General features: G+C 38.1%; 1 protein-coding gene across 9 annotated transcripts in view; it reads left to right on the top strand.

Annotated features, from left to right (window-relative positions):
* USP54 (ubiquitin specific peptidase 54) overlaps nucleotides 1-24,580 on the top strand; it is a 107,317-nt gene that overhangs the window by 39,484 nt on the left and 43,253 nt on the right. For all 9 annotated transcript variants that reach the window (XM_042799133.1, XM_042799261.1, XM_042799215.1 and 6 more), the window contains exons 2-3: nucleotides 10,621-11,469; nucleotides 14,168-14,260. In XM_042799133.1, the coding sequence (XP_042655067.1) occupies nucleotides 11,323-11,469; nucleotides 14,168-14,260 (240 nt within the window). In that variant the 5' untranslated portion in view covers nucleotides 10,621-11,322. The remainder of the gene's footprint in view (nucleotides 1-10,620; nucleotides 11,470-14,167; nucleotides 14,261-24,580) is intronic.

Genomic DNA, 24,580 nt, shown 5'->3' with positions numbered 1-24,580 from the left:
ACAGTAGCTTTTTTCCCCAGCAGATCCCAGAATTTTAAGATACTAAAATCTGTAAGGGAAGGCTTGTATAATTTTTTAAAATCAGTATGGAAGTAGTTCCTTATGATAGTATCTGGTAAGACTTACATAAACAGTCTCTTTGGATCATAACTTAGAAATTTGAATTCAGACTTTGAATTCAAAGTGGCCAGAGTTTTGTGAAAGTTCATATGCAAATCTTATGGCTTCACCTTACTTTGAATTCTAACATAAAACGAAAGGTCTGTGTTTCAGAAAACTTTTTTATGGGATACAGTCTGCTCTGCACTTATGCAACTGCCATCTATGTATACTATGCATATTCTATAATGTTTTAATTCCTGATATGTATTTCTGACAAATGTACTGTATACAAAAATCAAAGAAAGTACCTTTTGCCTGTTTTGGCTATCTACTCCAGATTTCATGCAGTTAAATAGGTTGAAATAGATTTGAAGGCTTTGTTTACAACTGCTTGATAAACTGTGTTTTTGTTTTCCAAAATATTCTAGTACATCTTTCAGAATGTCTTATACCAGAAGAATTTAAGCAGAGTGAATTGTCCATTTCTAAGGGGCTCCTCAATGAAAGTAAAATTTCAGGTAACGGAGGTAGCTGCATGTCCTGTTACACAAGGGCTCCTCTCCTGTGTTTGCAGGAATCAATATGTGACCTTGCCTGTATTTGATGTTTAGCTGTGAGTTCAGAACTGGTGTGCATTCAGTTGTCATTATCCTCTTTGAAACACACAGAACCCTGCAAAGTGGCCACTTTATGAGATGGTATGATGGATTGGGGCTGCAGCTGAGGAGAGGAATGGTATTCCACAGCTGTCAGTTCAGCCAGCAGTGGCCCAGTCGGCCAGGTCTGGTCTTGGGGTGCAGGAGCCACAGGAAAGCCATGGCAGCATATTACGAACACTTTATTTGCTAGTGGGAAATGAAAGTAAAGTTTTGAGGTTTGATCCTGGCTATATGCTTCCTGTTTAAAAAGAAATAAACCTCATCAGCTTGCACAGAGTCTTTCCCTCTCATTTTCCTAAATGCATTGATCAGATGTTTTCTTCTGCTGATCTCCTAGTTGTATAGAAAACAAGAAATCAGGCTTTGAGTTCTATTTCCCCTGTTCATCTGTTGCAGGTTGTTGCTGAGGTGTAGGGTATCATGGTATGTTTTCCCCAACCTGTTTGTTCAGTTTACTCTTCCCATATGCTGTTAACTGCTGTTGGATATGGGATGTTTTGATTCAGTAAGCTTTTTCTTGTGGTATGTGCAAGTGTTTTTCCTGCTCAGGTTCTGAAGCCTTCAGTGGGTTTTGTGGGAATATGCTTTTGTATACAAAGCCAGATGAAGCAAAAATGAGTTTCCCTGTTCTTGTTAGTTATGCTTATTCCTCTAAAATGAAGTAGTAATGATTCTAAACCCAAATTGAGATTATTAAGTACTTATGCATGTGTATGCGCACTCGTGATTCTGCTGAAGCGTTATTTATAGCTATACAGCACAGATGACTGCTTAAAAAAAGAGGAATAATCAGCATGTTGTGGATGCTGGGTGCATGGTTTTATATTTTTATGTATAAGTATTAATCTATATAATGTTCTGTGATGCAGCAACATTCCTTCTGTTTGTCAGTTCTAGCAAGGCAGGAAAAAATGATGTGTTTAATACTGGGACCCAGCAGAGGCACTTTAAACTGCTGCTGGCTCTTTATTTACTTTCTCTGTCTATACTTTGTTTGCTCGAGTTCCTCTATGGTGATTTAGTTTTGCATCTTGGTATGTTATTAGTCTGGCAAGAATGTGAGTGTTATAAGCCATCTGGATATGTAGTAATGGTGTGTAGATAAAACACAAAATACAGTGAATTCATAGTTTGAGAATAAGCTGTAACTCTTATTTTAATACCAAATACTATCTTGAGCTAAGAGAAAAGAGAGGAGGAGTAAATGCTTTCTTGGTACCATTGTCTGGCCACAGCTGTTGATCGTAAGTGTCATAAGGAGGTGGGAATTGTGTCTGCCTACCCTCTGTGGAGGTTTTCACTAGCCAGTGGTATCAAAAAGTCCATTATGTGCCTGTGTTGAGGAAACTTGATTTCTGCCCTATGTGTCAATCTTTGAGCACAGCCTGGAGAGAGCAGTGCATTGCAGTATTTGTCTTTGAGATTCTTAACTCATCACTGGAAAGACCTATTTTTCCACCTGAAGGCTGTCCAGCTGTTTGCTCAAACTCTAGTACTACTCTTAATCTGTTGCTATCTTTGCTTACTCTGTATTGTCTTTCCTTTGAAATTGAAGTGCTGATGGTGCTGGAGTTCTCTTTCCTTGTTTTCCTGAAAAATCCATTTCTTGCTTACCTGTGGTTTTTATTCTATGTGAATGTGTGTGTATTAACACACTCAGTTGTTTCAAACGTTACTGAAATCAAGGTATAATGTAAGAGAGTTTAATGGAACAGATGGATTTGTAATGTGAACAGCATATGATTTAGGAATTGATAGCTACTGACTTCTGTTTTAGGGAAGGAAAGGGGTGTGAAGATTGACAGGAGAACTCATAGTTATAACAAGGTAGCTGTTACAGAAGAGGAACTTTTCTGTTCAGCCCTGAAAGCCTCCAAGGTCAGGAAAAGAATGGCAGCAGGATTTCAGGATTTAAAAAGTTGTCAGTCATTAAGCCTTATGTTGCTGAATACTACTGACTGCTTCTGAAAGCTTCTAGGAAGTCTTTAGACATTGTTGGGCTGTAATTTGCAAGCCAAAGTAGAAAACTTTTGTTTTCTTGGGTCACTAGTATTATTGGAAGAGAGATGAGATTATTTTCCTGTGAATAAGGTGCCACAGGAAAAAGGGCCTTAATCTTGTTGCAATAACTGATGGCTGTAAAATACAGAATTCTGTGGTGAAAATGTTTGTTTCTATCTGAAGATTGTATCAAATACTGAATTAATCTTGAAGCTCCCCTTTGGAGAGCCAAGGTAAAGATTTGGAAAGCGAATAACTGGCAGCAGGAGGCTGGCTGAGCATTCGCTAGAATCAAACCAGAATCTTCCATTTTACCATATGGTTGACAGCTGCCCTGTTCCTATTTGTCGTGATGTTCTGTGTTACACAGGATTGATCAGTGATGTTTAACTGCTTTTGAGCACTTGCATAACATTTGAAGCTGCTGTGTTTTCCATGTTAATCAGAACTCCACAAGTTCTATATGGAGTGGGGTAAAACCAGCTTTTCACCCCACTGTTCTTCCTTGTGAAATGTTCAGCACCAAGTCTAGCGGCAGTTAAGGTGTTTTTTAAATACAGGCCTGAATGAATAAACTTAGATTTCATATAGAAGGTAATACAAAACTTCAGGTAAGGTCTTCAGAAATCCAGGTGTGTTAAGATATGCAGGCTTTTATTACCATGTACAGCAGTCTTAAAGAGCTGGGCAACTGTGAAGGGGAGATCTGAAGGGAGTGCAAATTGTTTTGAAATGGTTTGAATTTATTTCAGGCTGGGCAGACTTTCTTAATTTTATATATATTCTTTCCCTCTTCAACTGTCAGAGAAAAGTTGTTGAGATAACAGATCCTTTGGGCTGTGTAACAGAAAGGGGGGCAGCTGCTTCCAAAGGATTTCGGAAGTAGGACACAAAGCTGTGGGCTCATCTGCCTCCATTCCCTGTAACCTCCGCAGCAAGTGCATGTGCTGAAAGTACCGTGATGCATGAGATCAGTGGTTATTAATACCATATTTTTGATATGAGTAAAAGTTTTATCTGAGGAGTGAAGCATGTTTTGGCAGTAAGCCTCACACTAAGTAAATAACATGGCCTTTGCATCTCTAGTTCTGACCTCATCTCTCTCATTGTTTATCTTCAAACAGAAGCTCTTTATTACTTGATTATCCCACATTGTGATCTTATAAAAGTCTCTAAGAAGAGATGCTTTCCTTCAGAAACCTCTAGATCATCTTGCAGGTTATTTTTGATGAGAAAAGGCTGTAATGCTGGATTTAGATATCTAAAACTGTGTGGTTTATTTATTTAGTTATTTGTCTTTTACTGTAATTTGCCTTTGAACGGTTGTTATGTTGAATTAGAGCTCTTTTGAAGATGGGTTTTAGTAGCTTTTTTGATTATTTGAGAGCCAGCTGGGTGCTCTGAGTCCTTTTAACTGCTTTATGAAAGTCTGGACACTGTTACCCTACACTTTCTTGTTAGCTCTATGGGATAAGTGGCATACTTTTCCAGTATTTTGACCAAAAGTCTACATGGTCATAAGTTTGCACAGAAGACAGGTGTTTAACAGCTGATGTCGTTCTTTCAGGAAGGGCTGCAGAAATGGTTGCTAAGAGTTTGTAACCCTGTAGAAGTACCTGCAGGCAGTTGGGAAGAATCAGAGAGGTTCCCATCCAGCTCAAGTGGATAGAAATTTCCAGCCCTCCACCATCACTGAACCTTCTGCAGTTCAAAGCCAATGGCTTTCTGCTGCTTTTTTACTGTGAGAGATGTTCTTTAAATAGATTTGGCTGACTGTCAGGCTTAAAATCAAATGATTCAGATTAGGTAAGTGTTCACAAGATTTCATTACACTGTTTTAAGAGACAGTCCACTATAGTTTATAAAACCCACAAGCATTCTGGATGAAGCTGGAGAACTGCTTGCTGTAAAGAATATCTTCATGCAGTATAAAGCTATGCTTGACCCCAGCAGCTTGCAGAATCTCACTTTGGGGTGTTTTCTGCAGAACATCATCTCTCCATGCCCCTTGTTGGTCTGAGAAGTTAACAGGAACATAGAGTGGGTTTGTTTTTGTTTTTTATGAGTTATTTGTTGGTTTCAAAATTTGTTATGAGAACATACTCTTTCTTCATAAAACCCTTGTTCAGTTTTCTCCCTCCAATCACTGTAGCAGTAAGCTGTCTGCTAGTTCAGAAATGGCTATGTTGCCACTTCAGGGAGCTGTATTCCAAAGAGGCAATTTGGCCCATCAGTATCCTGTTTACAGTTTCTTATAGTGGTTGGTAGGCTGTAAAAATACAGTGGTAGTTGACCAAAACTGCAGTAATTTTGGTCACGATATGTGTTATCCCCGTTTGCTCACTGTTCTGTTGATTCCTTTCAGTTTTGGTTTCTATATTGTCTTGTGGTTGTCTCTCAGAAGTGGCCTTCATTGTCTCTTCTGGGAAACCTGTAGTGTTTGTCATAGGCTTACTGTGCCCCTACTCTCTACAGAAGTACATCTGTGAATTTGGGGAAACTTTCAGTTTTGATCTTCACTCCAAGATCATTTTGATGGTCTTTGCTAGCAACTTTTAGCCTAACATTTGGATAATTACTTTTGCATCAGTGGATAAGTGGAAACATTTTCCCGGCGTCTGAAAGACCGTTTATCATAACCTTACGCAAACTATGAGTGTATTTTCTAGCGTGATTCTGGGAAGTTAGCCTAAGGTCTCCAGTTCTCAGAGCTTTGTTATAACTTTACACCACTTCACAGACTAGGAGTTGTGCAGTAGCGGAATGAAAAGTCAGGAAGACCAGTACGAGTCTGTCATGGGCATCAGCGGAGCTGTTGGTTTTTGGTTCCACCCAGTAGGCACAAGGAGCTCAGAGCCAGTTAACTGAGTTGTTCCTTTAAGAGGAGGATTGACAAATGGGTGTAAGCTTAACAGCAAAAGCATCACAGGCTTTTTTTTTCCCCCTCTTTCTCCCAGCATAACTATCAAGACTGAGGAAATGCATGCATAGAGCAGAAAGTTGGGTTTTTTTCCTCTCTTGTCCCACTTGCACTATCTAAAAATTCCCAGAGGTAGAGTTCAATGGAAATAATTGTACTTTTTTGTAGTTATGCTGTATCATCTAGGTGCACAAAGAAATCTGTCCAGTATTTCTGGCTAGCTAAGAATCTTAGGAAGAGGAGACATCCTCAAGGACTAAGTTGTTTCTTGTTTGGTTGTGCTACAGCTGTCAGGGATGTTTACCTTCAAGATTGTCCCTGTTGGCTCTTTTCTTCATCTGCCCTCATGATTATTTGGTAATGGGAACTTTTTCTGCCTTTCTATTTTATTTTATCTCCTTCAAGATTGAATTTAGACTGACTTGCAAAGCTCTGGCTATCCTTTGGGATGTCTAAACTGTAAACGAAGGTCTTATTTAATTGCAGAGCTATCGATACTATAATTTAGTCCATGCAGAAATTAGAAAATACATGATTTCAGATACATGGAGAAAGTATGTTCTCAAGCTTCTAGTTGTGAAAACTTTTTCCCTCTAGCTGAGAACAGCCATGGGATCAGTCAAGGGGATCCTTTCTGTGCTTCCTCACTGAAAGAAGGAGCCATCTGGGTGAAAACTTTATCCGAAATCCATTGTCTTGGACAATTCTTTTGGTCTTGGGTTTAAAAGCCATTTCTTGTCTGTTCAGGCTTTCAGAGATGTTGTGGCATTTGAAAGGACAATTTGCCCTCAACACCATTAATCTCCTCCCTACTGACAGAAAAGGTGCCAGGATCTTGGGAGTGTGGGGGTTGTCTTTTCTAAAAGCACACACATTCACACATTGAGGCATTTACTTTGTTCTGTGTTTTGAAAGTTTCTTCAGAATCGAAAGTAATGAAAAATAATTTCTGGAACCCTGCTCTTATTTAACAGTGTGATAAACACTTAATTGGTGGTTTGAGCCATACCTAGTGCTAAATGGAAGCATCTCCTTTCCTTAAGTGGGTTGTTGTAATTCAGCCATGTGCCTGGAATGGTTCATCAAGCAATAACCTAAAATGTTTGGAGAGACATGAGACTGCATTAAGAGAGGGGTGTTACAACTTTTTTTTCCTCTTAAAATAAACAGTGATAGTGGGACCTCACCAGAGAATGAAGGATGCAGCTTGAGATGTTATGTTTCTATGAGACTGATTTAGCAAGGTAATGTGAGAATGAACTGGGACTCGAACTCTTCTGTGGTATGTGTCTTGTAGAGAGCTGTGCTCTGCTGTCCCAAGGACAGACTCTGGTTTCTTCAGCCCATGGGTACATGCTGAACCATGGCCAACTTTGCTTGGGGGTTGCACTGCTGGAGATGGCCTGTGCCCTTCTCTTGTCTGTTGAGCCTGTCTCTGTGACTGGGAGCCTTCCCTCCTTGCCAAAGAAAGCTTTTGCCAAACAGCATGAATTCAAGGGAAGGGTTTTATTTTTTTTTTTAAATTATATATTCTTTGTATATTTATATATTACTTATTCTTCATTATAACATTTGTATAACATTATTATAACATTGTGCAACTTTTCAGGGATATAGTTAGCTTTTTTAATCATTCTGGATGTTAATTTTGTAACTTATTTCAGTGAATAGTGTTTTTAATATGATAAACAAAATTCAAGTGCCTTAGAAGTTTTTAGGCTTTCTGCATCAGTTCATTGTGTTTCTAAGATAATATTTTGAGTAATGAACCAAGAGCATAATTTATGCTTTTGCATTAATCCTCTTATTTTGGTGTTATTTCTGTATTAGTAAAATTTTCAGCAAATAGGGTTTCTTTTCTGTAAGAACAGTTTTCTCAGGTCTGATAATACCTTTCTCTTTTACTTCAGACTCAGTTTTCTGGAGTCATACCAAGATGTTACTGGGACATACAGTAGCTACAGTTTTTTTAATCTGTCATCTGGTATTTTCTTTGTGGGTTTTTGGTGGTTTTTTTTCTTTGGTTTTTGTTTTGTGTGTTGATCTTTTTTTTTTTTTTTTTTTTTTTTACAAAAATACAAGAGTTACGTGGCACTGCAGTTGTTGCCACTTAACATTAAAATGCTACAGAAGGCTAGGAAACTCCATTGGCAGTTCAATTGTAGAGGTTTTCCTTGTACTATTAAAAAGCTGTTGGCTTGTATGTGTTCTTAATAGGGGAGCAGTTTTTATCAGAAACTTCTTTGATCAGAAAATGTTTTCTTCTCACTTAACTATGTAATTCCCTGAAGCTTATGGCATGTATGATCAAAGTGTTGTCGTGAGTCGATTTCAGAAAGTAAATTTTGGTTTTTTTCTGTAGTTCTGTGGTTGGAACTGCTTATAAGTAAACACAGTATCTGAGAGAAGTAGCATGTTTGGAGAACAGCTACGTCTACTGACATGCCTGCACAGCAGTAGCCTTCCTCTTCCCTTACAGATCACTGCTGTTTTCTTAGCAATTGTATGTTGGGTGTTTAAAGTATGGGAGGGTTAGCTTTTTTCTACTGATGGTTTATCGGGGAGGTAGAAACAAAACAGTATTTTAATAATGATGGCTGTTTTTTACAAAAATTCTTTTTTCCTGCTTGCTTTTTGTTACCCTTTTTATGGTAGAGCAGAAGCTGAGTGGGACTGTAAATAATCCATACGAATAGTTTCTTACATATATTTCAGATTAATTAGGATTCCATTTTGTATCTAGTATGTTATGTTGGTAAGTTTTTAGAGGTTGGTAAAGTGTGAAGTTGCCATTTATCTCTGGTTTTGTCATATTTGGGTGGTTACCAGCTTAAGTGTTTTCTGTTTGTTCTTAGCTCTACAAAGGCCGTATAGCCAAATGAGCAAACTGAACTTGAGCCTGTGAATGACCATAAGGAATATGTGGTAAGAAGTCAGTTCTGCTAAGCCTGTGCAAATGCAGTGCAGGCAGTAAGCTTGCAGGGTTACTGTGAGAGTTCTGGCCAGTTTGCAGTAGTCTTGCTGCAATGACAGGCGAACTACAAAGCCTCCAATCTGATTCTGGTTCCAAGACAATAAAAATCAATAGCAAAAAAATGTATTCACTTTGTCATAACTGAGACAGTTTAGCTCAAAAAGTTTTCTAGTCCATTTTGAGAGCAAATCTTGTTTTGAACTTCAAGTCCACAGAATAGGTGCTGCTCACAGCTGTGCATCTTGGGCATATTTTGGATTGTATTTTCCATCTTTTTGTCAGTGTTGTGGAAGGAGAAGATAAAGTGCTTGGCTCAGGGCTTTGTGTGTGTTTTTTGTTTTTGTTGGTTTTTTTTTTTTTTTTTGGTTTTGTTTTTTTTTGTTTTGGTTTTTGTTTTGTTTTTTTTTGTGTGAGTTAGCAAAGAGCCTGCTTGCCTCAGCTCATTCCACACAGCATTCTGCTCCGTCTGCAGTGCAGGCTTAGTCACTGCACGTATTGCAAGTGGTGTTGGTTTACAGAGATCCTTAAATTGTTGCTTGAAACTGAATTACCTCACACAGTATGGTTGGCTCATGGTTCATTAAGGGATTGAGCAAAGAAAGGGGGCTGAGGCTGAAATTGCTTTGAAATGAATCTTGTATATGTTCAGCACTCAGGAATGTTGTGCGACAGGCATGGTTATGGTCTGTGTCTGCAGGCTTGCAAGCATATTTGAAAATTTTGCATGGCACACTGGCAACCAAGAAGAATATTCATCTGTGTATAGATATTTGTCTGCCTTACAGCAATGCTGAGACTTCTTTAATATTTGTAGAATTAATTTAATAGAAGTACAAACAAAATATTACTAGAAGGGAATGGATTAGGCTGTTGTAACATATTTGCCGATGTTGAGGAAGTTCTGTGTTTTGACAGGAGATGAATTTATAATCACGTGGAAAGCAAAAAACATGCCTTCACAGATACCTGGGATATCTTTGTAAGGAATTATTCGCTTAATTTTTGCTGATGCACAAACTCTGTGTGTCTACTTTGTAGTGACTTCATGCTGCAATTATTACTTCAGTACAGGTGGAATAGAGTTATATGGCTTATACCAGCCATAATATAAAACTCGGATAATCCTAGGTGTCATTAGAAATGTCCCTGGAAAATATTATGCAGTTGTCTCTAAAGTAAATACAGGTGGGCTACACGTGCAGGAATTTTAAAAAATGTTTTGCCATGAATCTTGTGGTTCCCATTTCTAGGAATTTCTTAGATCAAATTCTTCTTACGTTTTCTGTGAGATGACGGAAAAAGTGAACTTGTGGTGGGAAGAGCAGTTTCTATTGAATGATTCTTCCAACTTCTTCAGAAGCTTCAATGTCTTTCAGAAGGCACTGTATATCCCATGTACCTAGATTAAATAACGAGTAATAGATACACACATAGTTTCTGAATAAGAAAATTTTGAGACTTTTTTTCTGCAGAGCTGTGGGCTGCTGAGTCAGGGGAAGAGCCTTTTGTCTTCTCAGCCTTCCACGTTCACTGCAAAATCCCAGTTCTAGGGTGGGCAACATGGTAGCATGTATTCACAAAATCACAAGTCTTTGTATTACTGTTTGAATGACTAAGAGATCTTAGATAAATTTAACACTTTGAGATTGTAAAGGATACATACAAAAACTGTCATGGAGTTCACATAAATTTTTTTTTTTTTTTTTTTTTTTTTTATCTTAACTTTGTTCTTAACCCTTCCAACATATTCCAGCCCTGTTGCTCTTACATACTTTTCCTGGAATTCTCTGTTCTTTTCCATGTTGTTTTATTTTTTTGGGGTGGAGGAAGGTTTATATTTTTTGCTTTGTCTCGGAAGATTTAGTGTATTGTGGGAGGTGAGGCAACACTGGTTTTGGTAGAACACCACAAAACAAAGAGAGTAATTAAATGATTCAAGCCTTTGATTATTTTTCTCTCTCAAGCTTTCTGGCACAGTTGGGCATTCCGATTGCAAAAGGAGGATCAGGAGAAGGAACTTCTAAAGATCGCACACAGAATTAGAACTGTGTTGGAGACTTTGGTACTTTAAAGCTCTTCGCTCTCAAGTCCTGGAGTTGCTGCTTTTTCCCCTGTGAGGATGTCTCTTTCATCATGCAAGACAGATGTAACTGAAAAGGAGCTGCCAGGGTTTTATTTTGGTTTTGGTTTCTCTGCTCCCTTAGTAATTGGATTTTTCCGATCTTCTGCAGGAGGATTATAAAAGGATTAGGGAAGCTGGGGTTTTTGGGGTGTGGGAGGTAGCTGTTGTTTTTCTCCTCTCAATTGTGGGACCTCCTTGATATGCCATTTGTTCCCTGAAGTCACTGCCTGTTTGGAAGAGGGAGAAGCAGCATAACATGAACTTGCAAGACCATGGATTCCTTCCCTTTGCAAACTTTGTATGTGGCTGCTTGTAAAAGAGGTTTTTGCATACATAAGCATCAAATGAAGGATAGCATCCTGGGCTGGATTTAAAAGCAGCAAACTGCTTGTCCTGATGAAAGGATACTTTCTGTTTAAACTATAATTTGAAGAAGATTGGATGTTGTTACAGTCTTGAAGTTTGGTGAAAGAAAGGAAGGGGTCTGATCAAGTCAAATACTCTGCCAGTCTAAACCTGCATATTCTACAGCTGAAATTGGAAGATGTCTTGGAAAAGAAATTATTTTTCTGTGGGTCGGGGAAATGTACAGGGCATGTTTATTCCACGAAATACAACCTCAATAGCACCCAGTAAAGGTCTCAGCAATGAACCAGGACAGAACAGTTGCTTCCTGAATAGTGCGCTACAGGTAAGAGCACAGAATAAAAAATGTTTCTGTTTTTGGCCTCTGTCTATTGCAGTATTTTCTTAGGCTTGACTGTGCAACAAAAGTAGCCAGGCTTGACTACATAATTGTTTGTGGGTCTAGATAGCATAAAGCTACATTTGGAAATGCAGATTGAGTTACAGAACAGCTATTTTTAACTTTTAGATTTTTCTGGTAAAATCAACACCATTCACATAGTCATCACTTGGTGTACTTGAATCTCTTGTTTGTGTAAACTTGTAATATGTCAACCAAAGATGAAAATACATGTAGAAAATTTATGTTAAAATAATAGAATATTGCATAGGTTGCAATATGTCTACTTCTTAAAAGTAAATTTAACTTTTTTTGTTGAACCAGTCGAGTTCAAGGTTTGATAATACCTATACAAGATCCTTTTTGTGTAGTCCAGTTTTCTTTCTAACTGCTGATTTGTGACTTATTTTAGATGATTGAGCCTTTACCTTTTAATTTAGAAGAAAAAAACCTTTTCCTGTGTCAAAATTTAGCGGAATGGTATGTCTGTTACAGTGGTATTGTCACTACTAAATGTTTTCAGTGTCTGACGTTTGAGATTCAGTCATTCTGGCTGCAGGGTTTAAAACCCTTTCTCTGGATCAGTTTCCATCCCTTCATATGACTTGTCTGTGTAGCACAGACTGTGTCACTGGTTTATTTGTTTTTGTTTTCCCACGGGCATGATTAAGTTCTTCACAAAGTTTAAACTTCAAGATACCCCCCTGATGCAAGTAATACCAGTGACCCTCAATAGGCTTCATATGCCACAAAATACAGGACTGTAGGTACAAAGAGAACTTGTAATAACAAAAGTGGAGTTTCCAGTGGTGTACTGTATTAATTGCTTTAAATTGTAAGGTGTAATCACTGGCTGCCTCCTGATACTGAGTTACTGAACCTAGGTCAGAACTAAGTAGAGTGTAACACCTGCTGCATGCCTTACATGAAGATGAAAGTGTATGACCTGGACTTCGGTTTTCTGCATAAATCATTTTATTCTAAAGCTCAAGGGAGATAGGATACCAAACATATTCACGGTCAAAGCTGAATTTTTAAGAGAGCAAGATGGTGGTGGTTTCATAAAATATATACTTCTGGGTTTGGTTTTTTTTTTTTAATCTTAATTTTTTAACATTCAGTGTTAGTCTGAGAGGCTCTTGAATGTTTGTTGCTACTCACTCTTAAGCATGTCTATAAACATTCAAAATAAGCTCCAAAGGCAATTGCATCGAAAAATTGGACTTGTTCCTAAATGTATTATTTTTTTGTCCTTTTGTGAAGTCTGCAGTAGTTCTTCAGGAATGTTGCGTGTAGTCAGATGGTTCCAAGGCTTATGTTGCTTCCCAGGCCCTTAAGTATAGGGAAAGTTTGAATATAAACATAGCCATGACAATTCTGAAGTTTTGGGAAATTTTACAGATTAAATATTCAATAAACATGTTTTTAAATATAATTTAGGTAACATTTGTGTTGTGTGGTTTAGCTAACAAATTGTTCAAGCTGGAAATACTTCTCAAAACCAGCTCAACTTTTTTCTAGCCAGCTGCTCTGGACAAATTAATCAGAAATAAGAAATTTGGTTCCTCTCTTTATGCTAACGAAGGATTTAGCCAGTCAGATGCCAACCTGGACCTTGCTGCTCTGCCCGGAACCTAGCAGGACATGATTTAGGTCAGGGCTTCTTTCAGTGAAAATTTCAGCCTCCCGAAAGGCTGGTGGCACTGAGACTTACAATGAAGTCCAGTTATTGTTGGTTGAAGCTGAAGTAGCCAGCACCAACAACATTTATGTATAAAGAGCTGACTATGAAGCACTTCAGAGAGTGGTGGTGGTGTTGTTTTACAGATAGGAATTCAGTTAATTGCCCTGGATTGCACAGATTTGGTGGTAAAATTTAAGAATAAACTTGGTGCTGTTACAGCAAACATTGCCTCTTGCTGTTGCTAGCTGAACATACAAAACCTACTTGCTTTTATATGCTGTGACCATACCTGGTCACATACTTGGTATTACACCATACCTGTCCTGAGAGAAAAGTATAATTGCCCACCTAGGTTAGGGTTAGAAATTTGCCAGTAATCGTGGCATGTAAATACAGATACTAATGATAATATTAGGCATACATGGCTTTTAGTAATTTATCATTTTGACTTGCAAGAACTTGTTAATGTATATGCTGTTGGTGATCCTTTTTTCCAGCATTTAGACTTTCTGCTTAGAACAAAGAAGCTGCCTAGGAGGTGGAAGGACGGGCGAGTTCTGGTCCCAGCAGTCAGTGGGGTGTCCTTGGCAGCTCTGCACAGCTTCACGGTGTGGCTGCACAACGGCCAGCCGCGGTGCCAGCGCAGGGGAGCAGTCAGAGCAAGTGCTGCTCAAGCTGTCACTGCCACATGGACAAAGAAACGAGTTTTTTAATCTGAAAGCATATGGCAAGAAATTCAGGCGGTTGTCCTGCTGTAAATTAATATATGTGAATGCTACAGCTGAGGAAGAAAGATGAAAACATCAACTTGCAGTTAGATAAAAGGCATCCCATTTAAAAAGTGATGTTCACTGACATTAGTGTACTTCTGGGATTATTTAACATGTGCAATTTTAATCAGAGTTCTATGCAGTCTTTTACATGTTCATAAAATTTGCTGTGCCCCTTTTTGTGTTTCAGGTTCTCTGGCACCTGGACATTTTTCGCCGCAGTTTCCGGCAAATCACAAAGCACAAATGTATGGGAGATTCTTGCATCTTCTGTGCTCTTAAGGTAAAAGTTGGAAATAAATTAAAAACAATTTAAAAAAATGAGCAGAAAAATTTCTGATATTTGATTAATATGTGTAAACAAACTTGCATCTGGAAATTTGTGAGGTAATCTCATAGATACTGGCCCAAGGCACTCGTAGTACTGGTTTTAAAATATGTTCAAGCCAATAAATTTTGAAAATACTGTAGGTTAAGTTTCAGATACATAGACTCTTATGAATGGAGTATGAATCATTGTGAGCCTCCATGTTGTTTGAAAGATTATTAGGTCAGCCAGTAAAATATCAGTTTTGTTTTTTCTGATTAATCATGTCGTTCATAAATATATTGAATACAGTTTGTATGCTCTGTAAAGGTTACCTTTCCTTCAGAGTTACTTTAAATGTCAGCATGGAGAAAGCCATTTGGTGTTAAGCCTTTCTGTTCAAAACTGTTGATTATGTAAGACCAAAAGGTAATTTCTACTGTAAATATTGTTGTCTGCATTAATTGTCTCAGCTTTTTGTGATCTCTATTTTAAAAAACATTTGTTCTGTTGGTAGATGCAGATACAATAACTGGCTGTCATAGATGCTGCGTGGGCAATAAGATCTAGATGCTAGCTCTGATTCCAGTGTACTTGAGTAAATTGTGCAATCCTACATCTCTATTTGTCTCCACCCATTAATTTTTAGCGCTTCTGTTTTTTTGTGCCCTCCATTCTAAGTTTTGCTGCTTTAAGCCCTCTAACCTTGCGGGAGAAATAGGCGTGATGCAAATATGATGAAAATACCAACTTTAATCTTCCTGAGCAGTATTTTTTCTTTCTGAAATTGGGACTGATACATTTTATTTGTTCACAAATGGGTTGTAGAATCCAACTAAATATATAAATTAATTGTGGGAGAGTTTATTGTCATGAGTTCAGTAATGAGAAGGACAGACAGCATGTCATAAATAGGGCAAAAGAGAAAGTGCAAGGTTTAAATTAAGGTCATCCGAAGTTCACAGGCAACATTTGTACTATAATAGATGTCTTGCTACTGTTAAGTGACTTTACAGGTACTCGGGTATAGATGGACTTGAAATGAGGTATCTAGTGAGTTTTTGGACTGTTGTTGAGGGGGTTTTCTCTTGCAAAAGAACAGCAGAGGAGACTATTAAGGCATGAAAGAAGATAAGTAATTTCCTTCTGAAGGGAAATTTTCTCAAGACATATCTGTTGAAATTATGAGACAGGATGATATTTACAGCAGTGTCATCAGAAGAGGATGTAACAGTGGGTTAGGAGCAAGATAGCACATCTGAAGTGAGAAGTACAGCTATCTAGACAGAGGAAAGTATTAAATATATCCCCTTCCCTATAGGGAAGTGACAACACTTAGACATGATCTGGTTGGAGTTCGTTAAGTTCAGTGGGATACATAATTTGAAGCTAATTCTTAGATCATGCCCTCTAGTATTGCCAAGAGATTCTTGGCATTCTTTGGTAGCTGAGATGAGGACAGAAAGAAAAGGGTTTAGGAAATTATGAACGTAAGTTCTTGTTCTTTTGGGGCTTAACCAGCAGCAAGATACAGCAAGGAAATACCAGGAGATCAGACAGATTCTGGCATTTGAAGAAAGTAGACTGGACTCTTGAGGCAGAGTTGAGAGGTTTTAATATAAAGATAATAGTTAAAAGTATTTTCTGAATGAAAGTGCTGAAAAAGGAGCAGGAGGGGGAGGAGTTAGAAAAAAGGAGAGGATGAACCTTTGTTGAACTGGTGTTGAAAAATGAACTCTGGGCAAAGATGTATCTGGATTAGCAGTACCATTATGAGAGGTGAAAGCACTACAGTAAGACTGGAAGATGACAGGATATCTGGAATATATGTATTAAAAGCAGACATTGGGTTGAAGAGTGTTTAGTGTTGCTGATAAAATCCTTGGTTTTGATGTCTTGCTGAAATGTACAGTATGCTATTATAAACTTGGAAGTGACAGGTAGAGTGGCAGAATTCGCAAATTTTATGCCTGCAGCCATATGCTTATTTTTTAAATTAAGCAGCCTTTGAAAAAAATTGCTGCTCTCTCTCCTTGCTCTCAGATATCAGCAAGGATTTTTTTGGTTTGTTTCCTATCTGAAGTTCTTACCAATGCCATGCTTAGCCAGAAGGTGTTACAACCCTTAGTTTCCAACAGAGCTGTAATGATGTCCCAGATCCTCTAGTATTTTTGCACATTTTAGAAAACTTGCATCTGATTGTGTGCAGAATTCCTATAGCTCACAGAACTTAATGTACAGTGCAAAATTCTGAAGAAATTCTTAAACAAGTGAAGAATTATAAGCATTTCTGAATATGGGCTGTAAGCAATACTTGACAAAGTAAACAAATGAATTCCAACTGGCTTTATTCCAGACCAAAATGTTAGTGTTTTCTCTATCTATGGTCTGTTCATCGTGGGAAGTTTCAGTGTGTTCTACCCAAGCCTATTCCAGAACCTTCAGAAAGTTTACAGACTTCTATTGTAAAACTGTACAAGAGAAAAAATATAGAAATTTGTTTGTTAGAAGTTTTACTCCTGGTTCCCTTAAGTTCATAAAGCAACTCACAGTTTTATGTTGTTCTCTGAGTGATAACATGACAAGTTTCTGCTTTTATTAACTTGTGTGAAAGGTTGATGTGTGTACATAAATATTTGAAAAATTTCCCCACAATTTTTATGCTGTTATCAAGTCAAATAATATTACAAAGATGAGTAATAAAGGGTGTCACTTAATTCTTAAGTTAAACGGTGGATGCAGACCTCTCCTTACCACCCCAAAAAACCCCAAACATCAGAAACATAGGTTGTCTTGCTTGCATGCAACTGAGAAGGTAGGGATTCTAAATGAAAAAGGTATGCACAAAGGATAGCCTGAAACCGTGGAGATGGTTTAATATTCATAAACTCCTGAAGCAGGTGGGGGAAAAAGGCTGTTTAAGATAGATACTTGTTTTCTGCTGCCCTCTGGATCAGTGTTCTTAAACTGCTCTTTTTTTTTTTTTTTTACCTCCTGTAAAAGTCTGGCTGTTTGGCACATACTATCTGTAAACTTGCATAAGACAAATGGCATGATGTGCTTAATATGCACCTAATACTGCAAGCATCACCAAGAGCATGTTTTGTGTCCCAGTGCAACAGGATCATCCCTTCCCTTCCCCTGCCCCAGCCCTCCTATCTGCTCTGGAAGCCTTTACCTGTTGTCCTGCCAGGGTAATGCCAGCTTAGCCTCCAGGTCTTTGACGTCCTCTTTCTCTTGAATCTTGCCTTAGGCTTTGCTAAAATGAGGGAGAAGATTTGGCTGGATCCAGTGAGAACACAAGAATTCGGAGCTCTATCCCATGCGAAAATCTCCCATTAGGGTCTGGGGGGAGGTAATTTGCCCTGCATGCTGTCAGGTGGATCTGCCCAAAATACCTGTCCAGACCAAGCAAGGTGGAGGCAGGACATGTTTACTCTTCTCCAAAGCATGCTGGCATGTTCAGATTCCAGCCTGGCCTGGGAAAGGGGCAATACTTGGGGGCAAGAGTCTGTTGTGTCCCACCTCCACTGCAAGTTCCCTTCACAGGATACCTGATACCTCCCACACTGTGCAGAGAGAGTTCATGCTATTCCCCTGATTTGACCTGTTGCTCTAAAGGCGACATTCGCTCTCCACTAACTTTAGAGGAAGATAGTCTTCACTAAGCTAAATTTAGCCTTTGAATAACACCAAAGAAGTTGTATTTTTTTCCACACTTCCTTGGCTTGCTGCAACTGTTTCTAGGGATTCTGATGTCATGCATAGTTTTTACTGAAAATGCTCAGCTAGTTCTATAAATACTATTTGTAACTTTAAATTACTTTTTATAAAATGAGTGATCACAGGACAGTGATGTCATACCTGATGCCAAATCACATTATATACCACATTGAAGACAACCATTCCACAAATTCTTGAAGTGATTTGGACTTGCTATGCTACCTGGCTATGTTTATGTGGCTACAAAATGAACCTTGAGATCATTTCACACATACAGTCATTGGTTATTTTGAAGTAACCTTGTATCAACACCTATAAAAAGACAGGGGAGAGCTGCAGACTCTGTGCTGGAATCCCAAACACTGTTCCTTAAGATGTGGCATTATTTAAGTGGGTTTTTTTCAGTACACAAGCTGTTCTTACAGCTATGTGGTTTGCCTGCCATAACACTGGAATAGCTTTTTGATTTATTATTAATGTTGAAGTTTACTGTGTTCTGTTTTATTTTCATTTTTCTAGAGCATGGCTTTGCTTTGGTGTTTGTTTATCACAGCTGGAAGAGGGCAGGAAGGGGGAAATCCGTCCACTGTACTGAGCATGCTACAGAGAGTTTGTTCTCCTTCCAGGGATTGTACTGGGACCTCCATAGTGCCAGGATATAGGACAGAGTGCTTTTTGTAGTTCGCAAAGAAGAATGCTCTGTTGATTGATAAATTCCAGTAGGGCTGGTCTTTTCTGTAATTTAGTCATGTGCAACAAAAGCAGGAAGAATGTGAATTTTCTGTGTAGAAATGATGTTGTTTTCTAAGGTGAAAACTGAGAACAATAGGGTATTAGGGTGCTTTCAAGAAGTGGAATGACTGTAGTTCATGGTTCAGATTAGCCACTTGATTGAAATGGAGGGATTTCTTGTGAAAAGTTCATAATATGGTTGAGACAGTAATAGGCTGGTTGCAAAGATTACATCCTCTTATTTTGTGCTTTTTTCTAGATCAGGATAGTATTTCAGGGTAAAACAGTGGTAAAAAGATGTAAAATAATTCTATTGTTTAATTTATTTTTTTTTTTCAGTTGGCACTCACCATTAACTGCCTGACAAATAAACTAGCAGCAAGTACAGTTTCCTGAGTTAAAAAACCTGGTAATAGAAACTTCCAAGTAATGACTGCCTCTTGATCTTGATCACGCAGTTAATAAATTGTCACCTAGTTGATGTGGACACTCTGTGATTTGGGTTTCTTTTTCTGACACCCTCCTAAACAAAACTCACAAAAGGTATATTTTTATTTGATTCTGCTGTAGTAGCAGGGGTGCCTGATTTTACAGACCGTATTGGGACTTCATGTTAGTGTTTAGGGCACAGTGCAAGTAAAATGGAAAATGGACTGTAAAAGAAAGGAATAATGGAAATCTAGGTTGATTGTTATTAGGCTTGGAGATTTGAAAAGAGATCCAAAGACAGAAAACTAAATGGAGCTAGAATTATTTGCTCCCTTGAATGCGAATACAAAATGAGGAAATGTGGGGAAGAAATGTGAGTGAGTGGCAACACTGTGGGTGGAGGCTGATATGGTTGGATGGGAGAAAAGTGGTTTTAGCAGCCAGAATTTTTATTGAAACAGGTTGTTGTACTGAGTAAGAAGCTGCATCAGAAGAGTAGTGTGATGTTCTGGATGAGACATTAGGTACTGTAGAGAAGAAAAAATGTCCAATGGATAGAATGGAGTAAGGACATGCTATTCAGATGGAGAGAAAGTTTAAAAAAAGCCGACCAAATAAAAAAAACCCTGTCACGATTGAGTGACAGCAGGAATAATGTTGAAATGTTGAGCAGTGAGAGAAGGATGAGGATTGGCCACATTAATGATTGTATCTTTTGCTAAAAGACAGAAGCTGTTAACGTAGGGAATACTAAAGTGTTTGGAAGGAACATGTTTTGTTCTTCGAAAGAAATACCACACTGCTAGAGCTGCAGTGATATCCCCATCCAGAAGGAACTTTGGCACAATGCTGGAAGAGAATAATTAGTTCTCAGAAAACTGCCAAGGACAGAACTCAAATTTACAGCGCATGGACACTGATCTGATTCAGTAGCTGTGGCCTGTTGTCTTCAGCCATCGATTTATTCTTGTGCCAGCCTGATTCTACATGCTTGATTAAGAAGTCGTATGTGCATGTGTATCAAGTCTGAGGTTTGTTTCATCAGTATGATTCGACACACAGTGCAGATGTCGATTTACCCCAAATAAATTGAGTACTTCTTTCCTAGGGAGAAAATGTATTCCAAACACTGTTAGGGATAATTTGGAGCATATCTTGTAAACTGTGGGGGGATTCATAGATATTTCAACTTCCAAATCTTTAAAATTTAAAAGAACTCTAAAATGTTAATCCCATTAATTACCTCAAAGAATATTTGTTATCTTTATTCTCTAACCAAATGAAGAACAACAAATTTTATGATCATGCATGTGAATTTTAGCATTTTGAAATAGAAAGCGAAGTTTTAACTTAAATAGTTGTATGATAAAGGTTCCTTGTCTCAACCCTTAGGTTGTCTTCCTGTGAAGCTTTAGAAAGTTTATGTTGATCCCCTCACTGCACAAACTGGGGGAGACTATTTTGGGAGACCACTGACTCTGCAAGCCTTTGTTTTGACATATATCAGAAGCCCAGACCTGTAATAGGAAGGACAGGAAACTTCCAGTTACCAAACTAGGAAAAAGCCTTCTGCATGGTAATAAGCCAAGTGAGGCTCTACAGTAGATTGCCTGAGATGTTTAAGGAATTTCCAGATTTGGATGCCTCTGAAAGCAAGCTGGTGAAAATCAACTGTGTAATTGTAGATATTAAGTTCCTTGGGGAAAGACTAGATGCAATTAGATGGACTTTGGCAATTTATTCCTTTTAAAGAAAACTTGTGCTTCCTAATTCTACTGTCTCTGCTACTCTTTCCAAACCTTTGAAGATCTATAGGGAAGGGGATATGGAGGGAGATGGACTTCTTTATTTTATATAGACCTCAGGAATGCAGTATAACCAGAAGGCATAATGCCTATATGAAGAATCCCTTGCTCATGCTGTCCTCTGTCTTGGCTCGTAGACTTAGCAATGTGCCAAGAATAGGTCATCAATGTAGAAATCAAAGTACTGCTGCTAACTCAATATTAGTAATTGCTCAGATTTTATGTTAAGATGGTATATGGGTAGGTTTTGTTTTTTGGTGTGGTTTTTTTTTTTTTTTTTTTTTTTTTTTTTGTTCTGCATCCTTGATTTTAGTTACTGAAAGCTGGTAAAATAGGAGATGCTTCCCTTGTTCATGAAGCTTTTAGCAGTGTCTTATCATATTGTTGCTGCTGTTAGGGATACGCTCATTTGTGTTGGAATGTAGCCATTGAGAGAGATCATCATTGTGGTGAATATACTAATTGGGTTTTCACTGTCTTCAGATTCAGCTGAAGAAGTTTTGGAAAGAGAATAAAGTTTGAATGTTTCATGTATAAAGTTCTCATTAAGTTCTAGAAGCAGTTGGAGAAAAGGTGTCATGAAAACTCCTGGGGCAGAAGCAGGAGGGCATTCCTGGCCTGCACCCAGCTGGCTTTCAGCCTTGTATATGGAACAAATATGTTAGTGATTAACACTATCACTCAAGGGCAAGATCTGAAATTAAGGAGAGAGATCTGACTTAGATAACTTAGTGATGAAACTGCAGGAAATGCCACACCTGTCCATCTAAGACTGAGACTAGAAAGACCTGTTCTGAAGGTGAGCAAAGAACCTATCCTGAAAGATAAGAAAAGGGGGAACATCCACGCCCTCCAAAAAAAAAAACCCAAAACCCTCACCCCAAAGCCCCTGACCAAACTCCTCTGTGTTCAGAGTATGTCTTGACTCCATTTGAGGTGCTTTTGGGACTTCCTGCAAGCTCCATGCTCCAGTGTGCTCTAAACTGCACTGTGCAATGACATGATAAGATTTGATCTTTATTAGATTAAAATGCACAGTTACTTACTGGTTTTAAGACTTTTTTTTTTCTTTGTAAACTAAATAAGACTATACCATTGTGTGCTGTGTCATTACAAATGTTAGGAAGCATTCTTCTATATAGTATTAGGATCTTTTACTCCTTGATTTTACATATTTATGTAAATGTTACTAAATTATTTCTGTTCTACGGTTGTAGTAACAGATATCAGTTTTCTGTTATTTAATGAAAGGGTTTTTTTTTGTTTTAATTGTGAAAGCTGTAATTATTTTGTAATGCAAAAAAATTTTAAATGCAGAATCTTGTGAAAAACAGTTGCTTATAATTAGGATCACTTTCTCCTTACTGGATCTCTTTATGTTAACTAGTTGGTATGTTACAGGTAAAAGTAAAGTATACTATTTCGTTAAAGATGGAAATTTAAATTAAGAGTTTTGGTTTGCTTGCTTGCTTCTGCTTTTACCTAGTTTGGAGCCTGCACTGATTTTCTCCTCCCCAATAAGAGTACAGAGCCATTTCAGAGCTCTCATTGAAGTAAACTGGGTCCTGTCCATCAGTTCCCCGCAGTGAGGTTGCATGCCAGTCGCTAGGCCAGTGCCTAGTTTCCAGATATATGAAGTGAGATTGATAACAACAACAAACACATTTCTAAAACACAGTCATGAATATTTTCATAATAAATTATTTAATGTGAAGTGCTGAAGCAGGATGGAATTATGTTCCACTGTGCTTTTTTTTTTTTTTGAGGTCCAAATGAGAGAATTGACTATTGAAACATGAAACTTGCTCTGTTATCAGTGACAGATGTGGGAATCAAGGTTGTTGAGCAAGCAGAGATACTTTGTCATTCTTTCAATTTTTATATATGTATATATTAAAAAGTAACCGAGGAGAGGTATTGTCTGTAATTCATGAAGTGTGAGACTTAACTTCCTTCACAGCCTTTTCTTCATTACCGGTTACCTCATTGTTATTTGATACCAACAAAGGCAATATAGTAGAAGAGCTATGGGCTTCAGCACAGTGGGCCCTCACCCATGAATGAACACCATAAGGACTGCCAAAATAAAAATAGCAGTAGAGAGATGGGCATTTTACATCAATATTAGATAATGTCAACACTATAAATGGTACCATTCCTACGGCCAGAAGTGGCAAGGACACAGAGGTTGGTTTGCTGGCTGTGCAGTGGCAGCTGTGTTCTATCTTCCTTCAGCTTCCTCAAAGCAGCTGAAATTGCACAGTTTGGCAAACCTTCTCTCAGTTTACCTGCTCATTTCCTGATAAGAAACAAATAAAAATAGTTAAAGGAGAGAAAGATTCAGATTATTTATTTGCAATTAATATGGATCCTAATTATACTGGGGAGAAGCTTTCTGTAATTAAGGGAGAAAGTGATAGATGAATCAACGTTGCTACAGGTTCTCAGTATAGATTTGAAAGAAAAGCGAACTGTCAAACCAGTTTGAGGCTGGCTTTCTCCTTTGTGACTAAGTTTAGAAGACAGAAAAGCTAAGTGTTGCACAATTGAAGATGATCCTTTATTTTCTTTTGCATTAAGAATGGAGCTTTTCTGCAGTCTTTAGGGAAATTGTGAGGAAGGTTTTATAGGAAAGGACAAGAAGAATTTTGAGATTGACACTGATGAAGATGGTTGCATGTCATGAAATAAGGCAGAAAGTAGAGCAGAGTGGTGATAGAGACAGAATGGTCTTGTGTGAAAATAAGTGCTAGAAGTTTTTACTTAAGCTGAGGATTTTGCATACAGTATTATGTTCCTGGTTTTGTAGTGGGGCACAATGAAAGTTAAATGACTGTTCAGAAGATCTTTTGGAGATCTCACACACATGTGCATGCACATACACACACAATAAAAGTGGGTTCTTAACCGGGGGGAGTATGTACTAAACTTGCATGCATATAACCCACACTTCAAATGATAATGCATCTTCAGAGAACTACTTGTCCTTGCAAATGATTACCCAGATAACCTGTGAGTTACAGTTATGAAAATGCAGGTTTATTGCAACAAGTGAACAGCTGGCCATACATAATTCATGTTGCGCCTTTTCCGTCCTGCATACTGACCCAAAAGTCATCTAATTCTTACCTACTTCTTTTACTTACTGGAAGGTAAATTCCTTAAAGAGTGCAAGTAGCAGGTTGCAGCTGTTTAAAGGCTAAGACATTTGGAAAATGTTGCTTGAAAGAGGAAAGAAGGTGGTGTATGTAAGAAGAAAGCTACCAAGGTGGGAGTGAAGAAGTGAGAAATAGGAAGAAAGAGTGAAGAAGTTTTGGTGTCCATTGTGTTGGCTTCAGGAATCAAATTTGGAGGAAGATCCAAGGGGGATAGACACTGAGGGAAATTCACCCTTAAGCTCCCCGCCCTCCCTTGGATATGTAAAAGGAAAAGAAGTAATACACAAAGGTGGATATGATTTCGAAGAAGGAATTTTTAGCATTTTCTCTTGTAGTCCCTGTACAGTGCAAATATTTGTGTGTTGCTCAATCAAAGTGAGTTAAAGGTTTGTTGTTTGTTTTCAGATAACTTGAGTAATGAAAATATAGTAACCCAACTATTTTTGTTT

This window comes from Tyto alba, unplaced genomic scaffold (genome assembly GCF_018691265.1).
Source record: "Tyto alba isolate M040663 unplaced genomic scaffold, T.alba_DEE_v4.0 Super-Scaffold_1, whole genome shotgun sequence".
Classification (NCBI taxonomy): Eukaryota; Metazoa; Chordata; class Aves; order Strigiformes; family Tytonidae; genus Tyto; species Tyto alba.
This window is presented reverse-complemented; position numbering and strand designations above follow the sequence as displayed.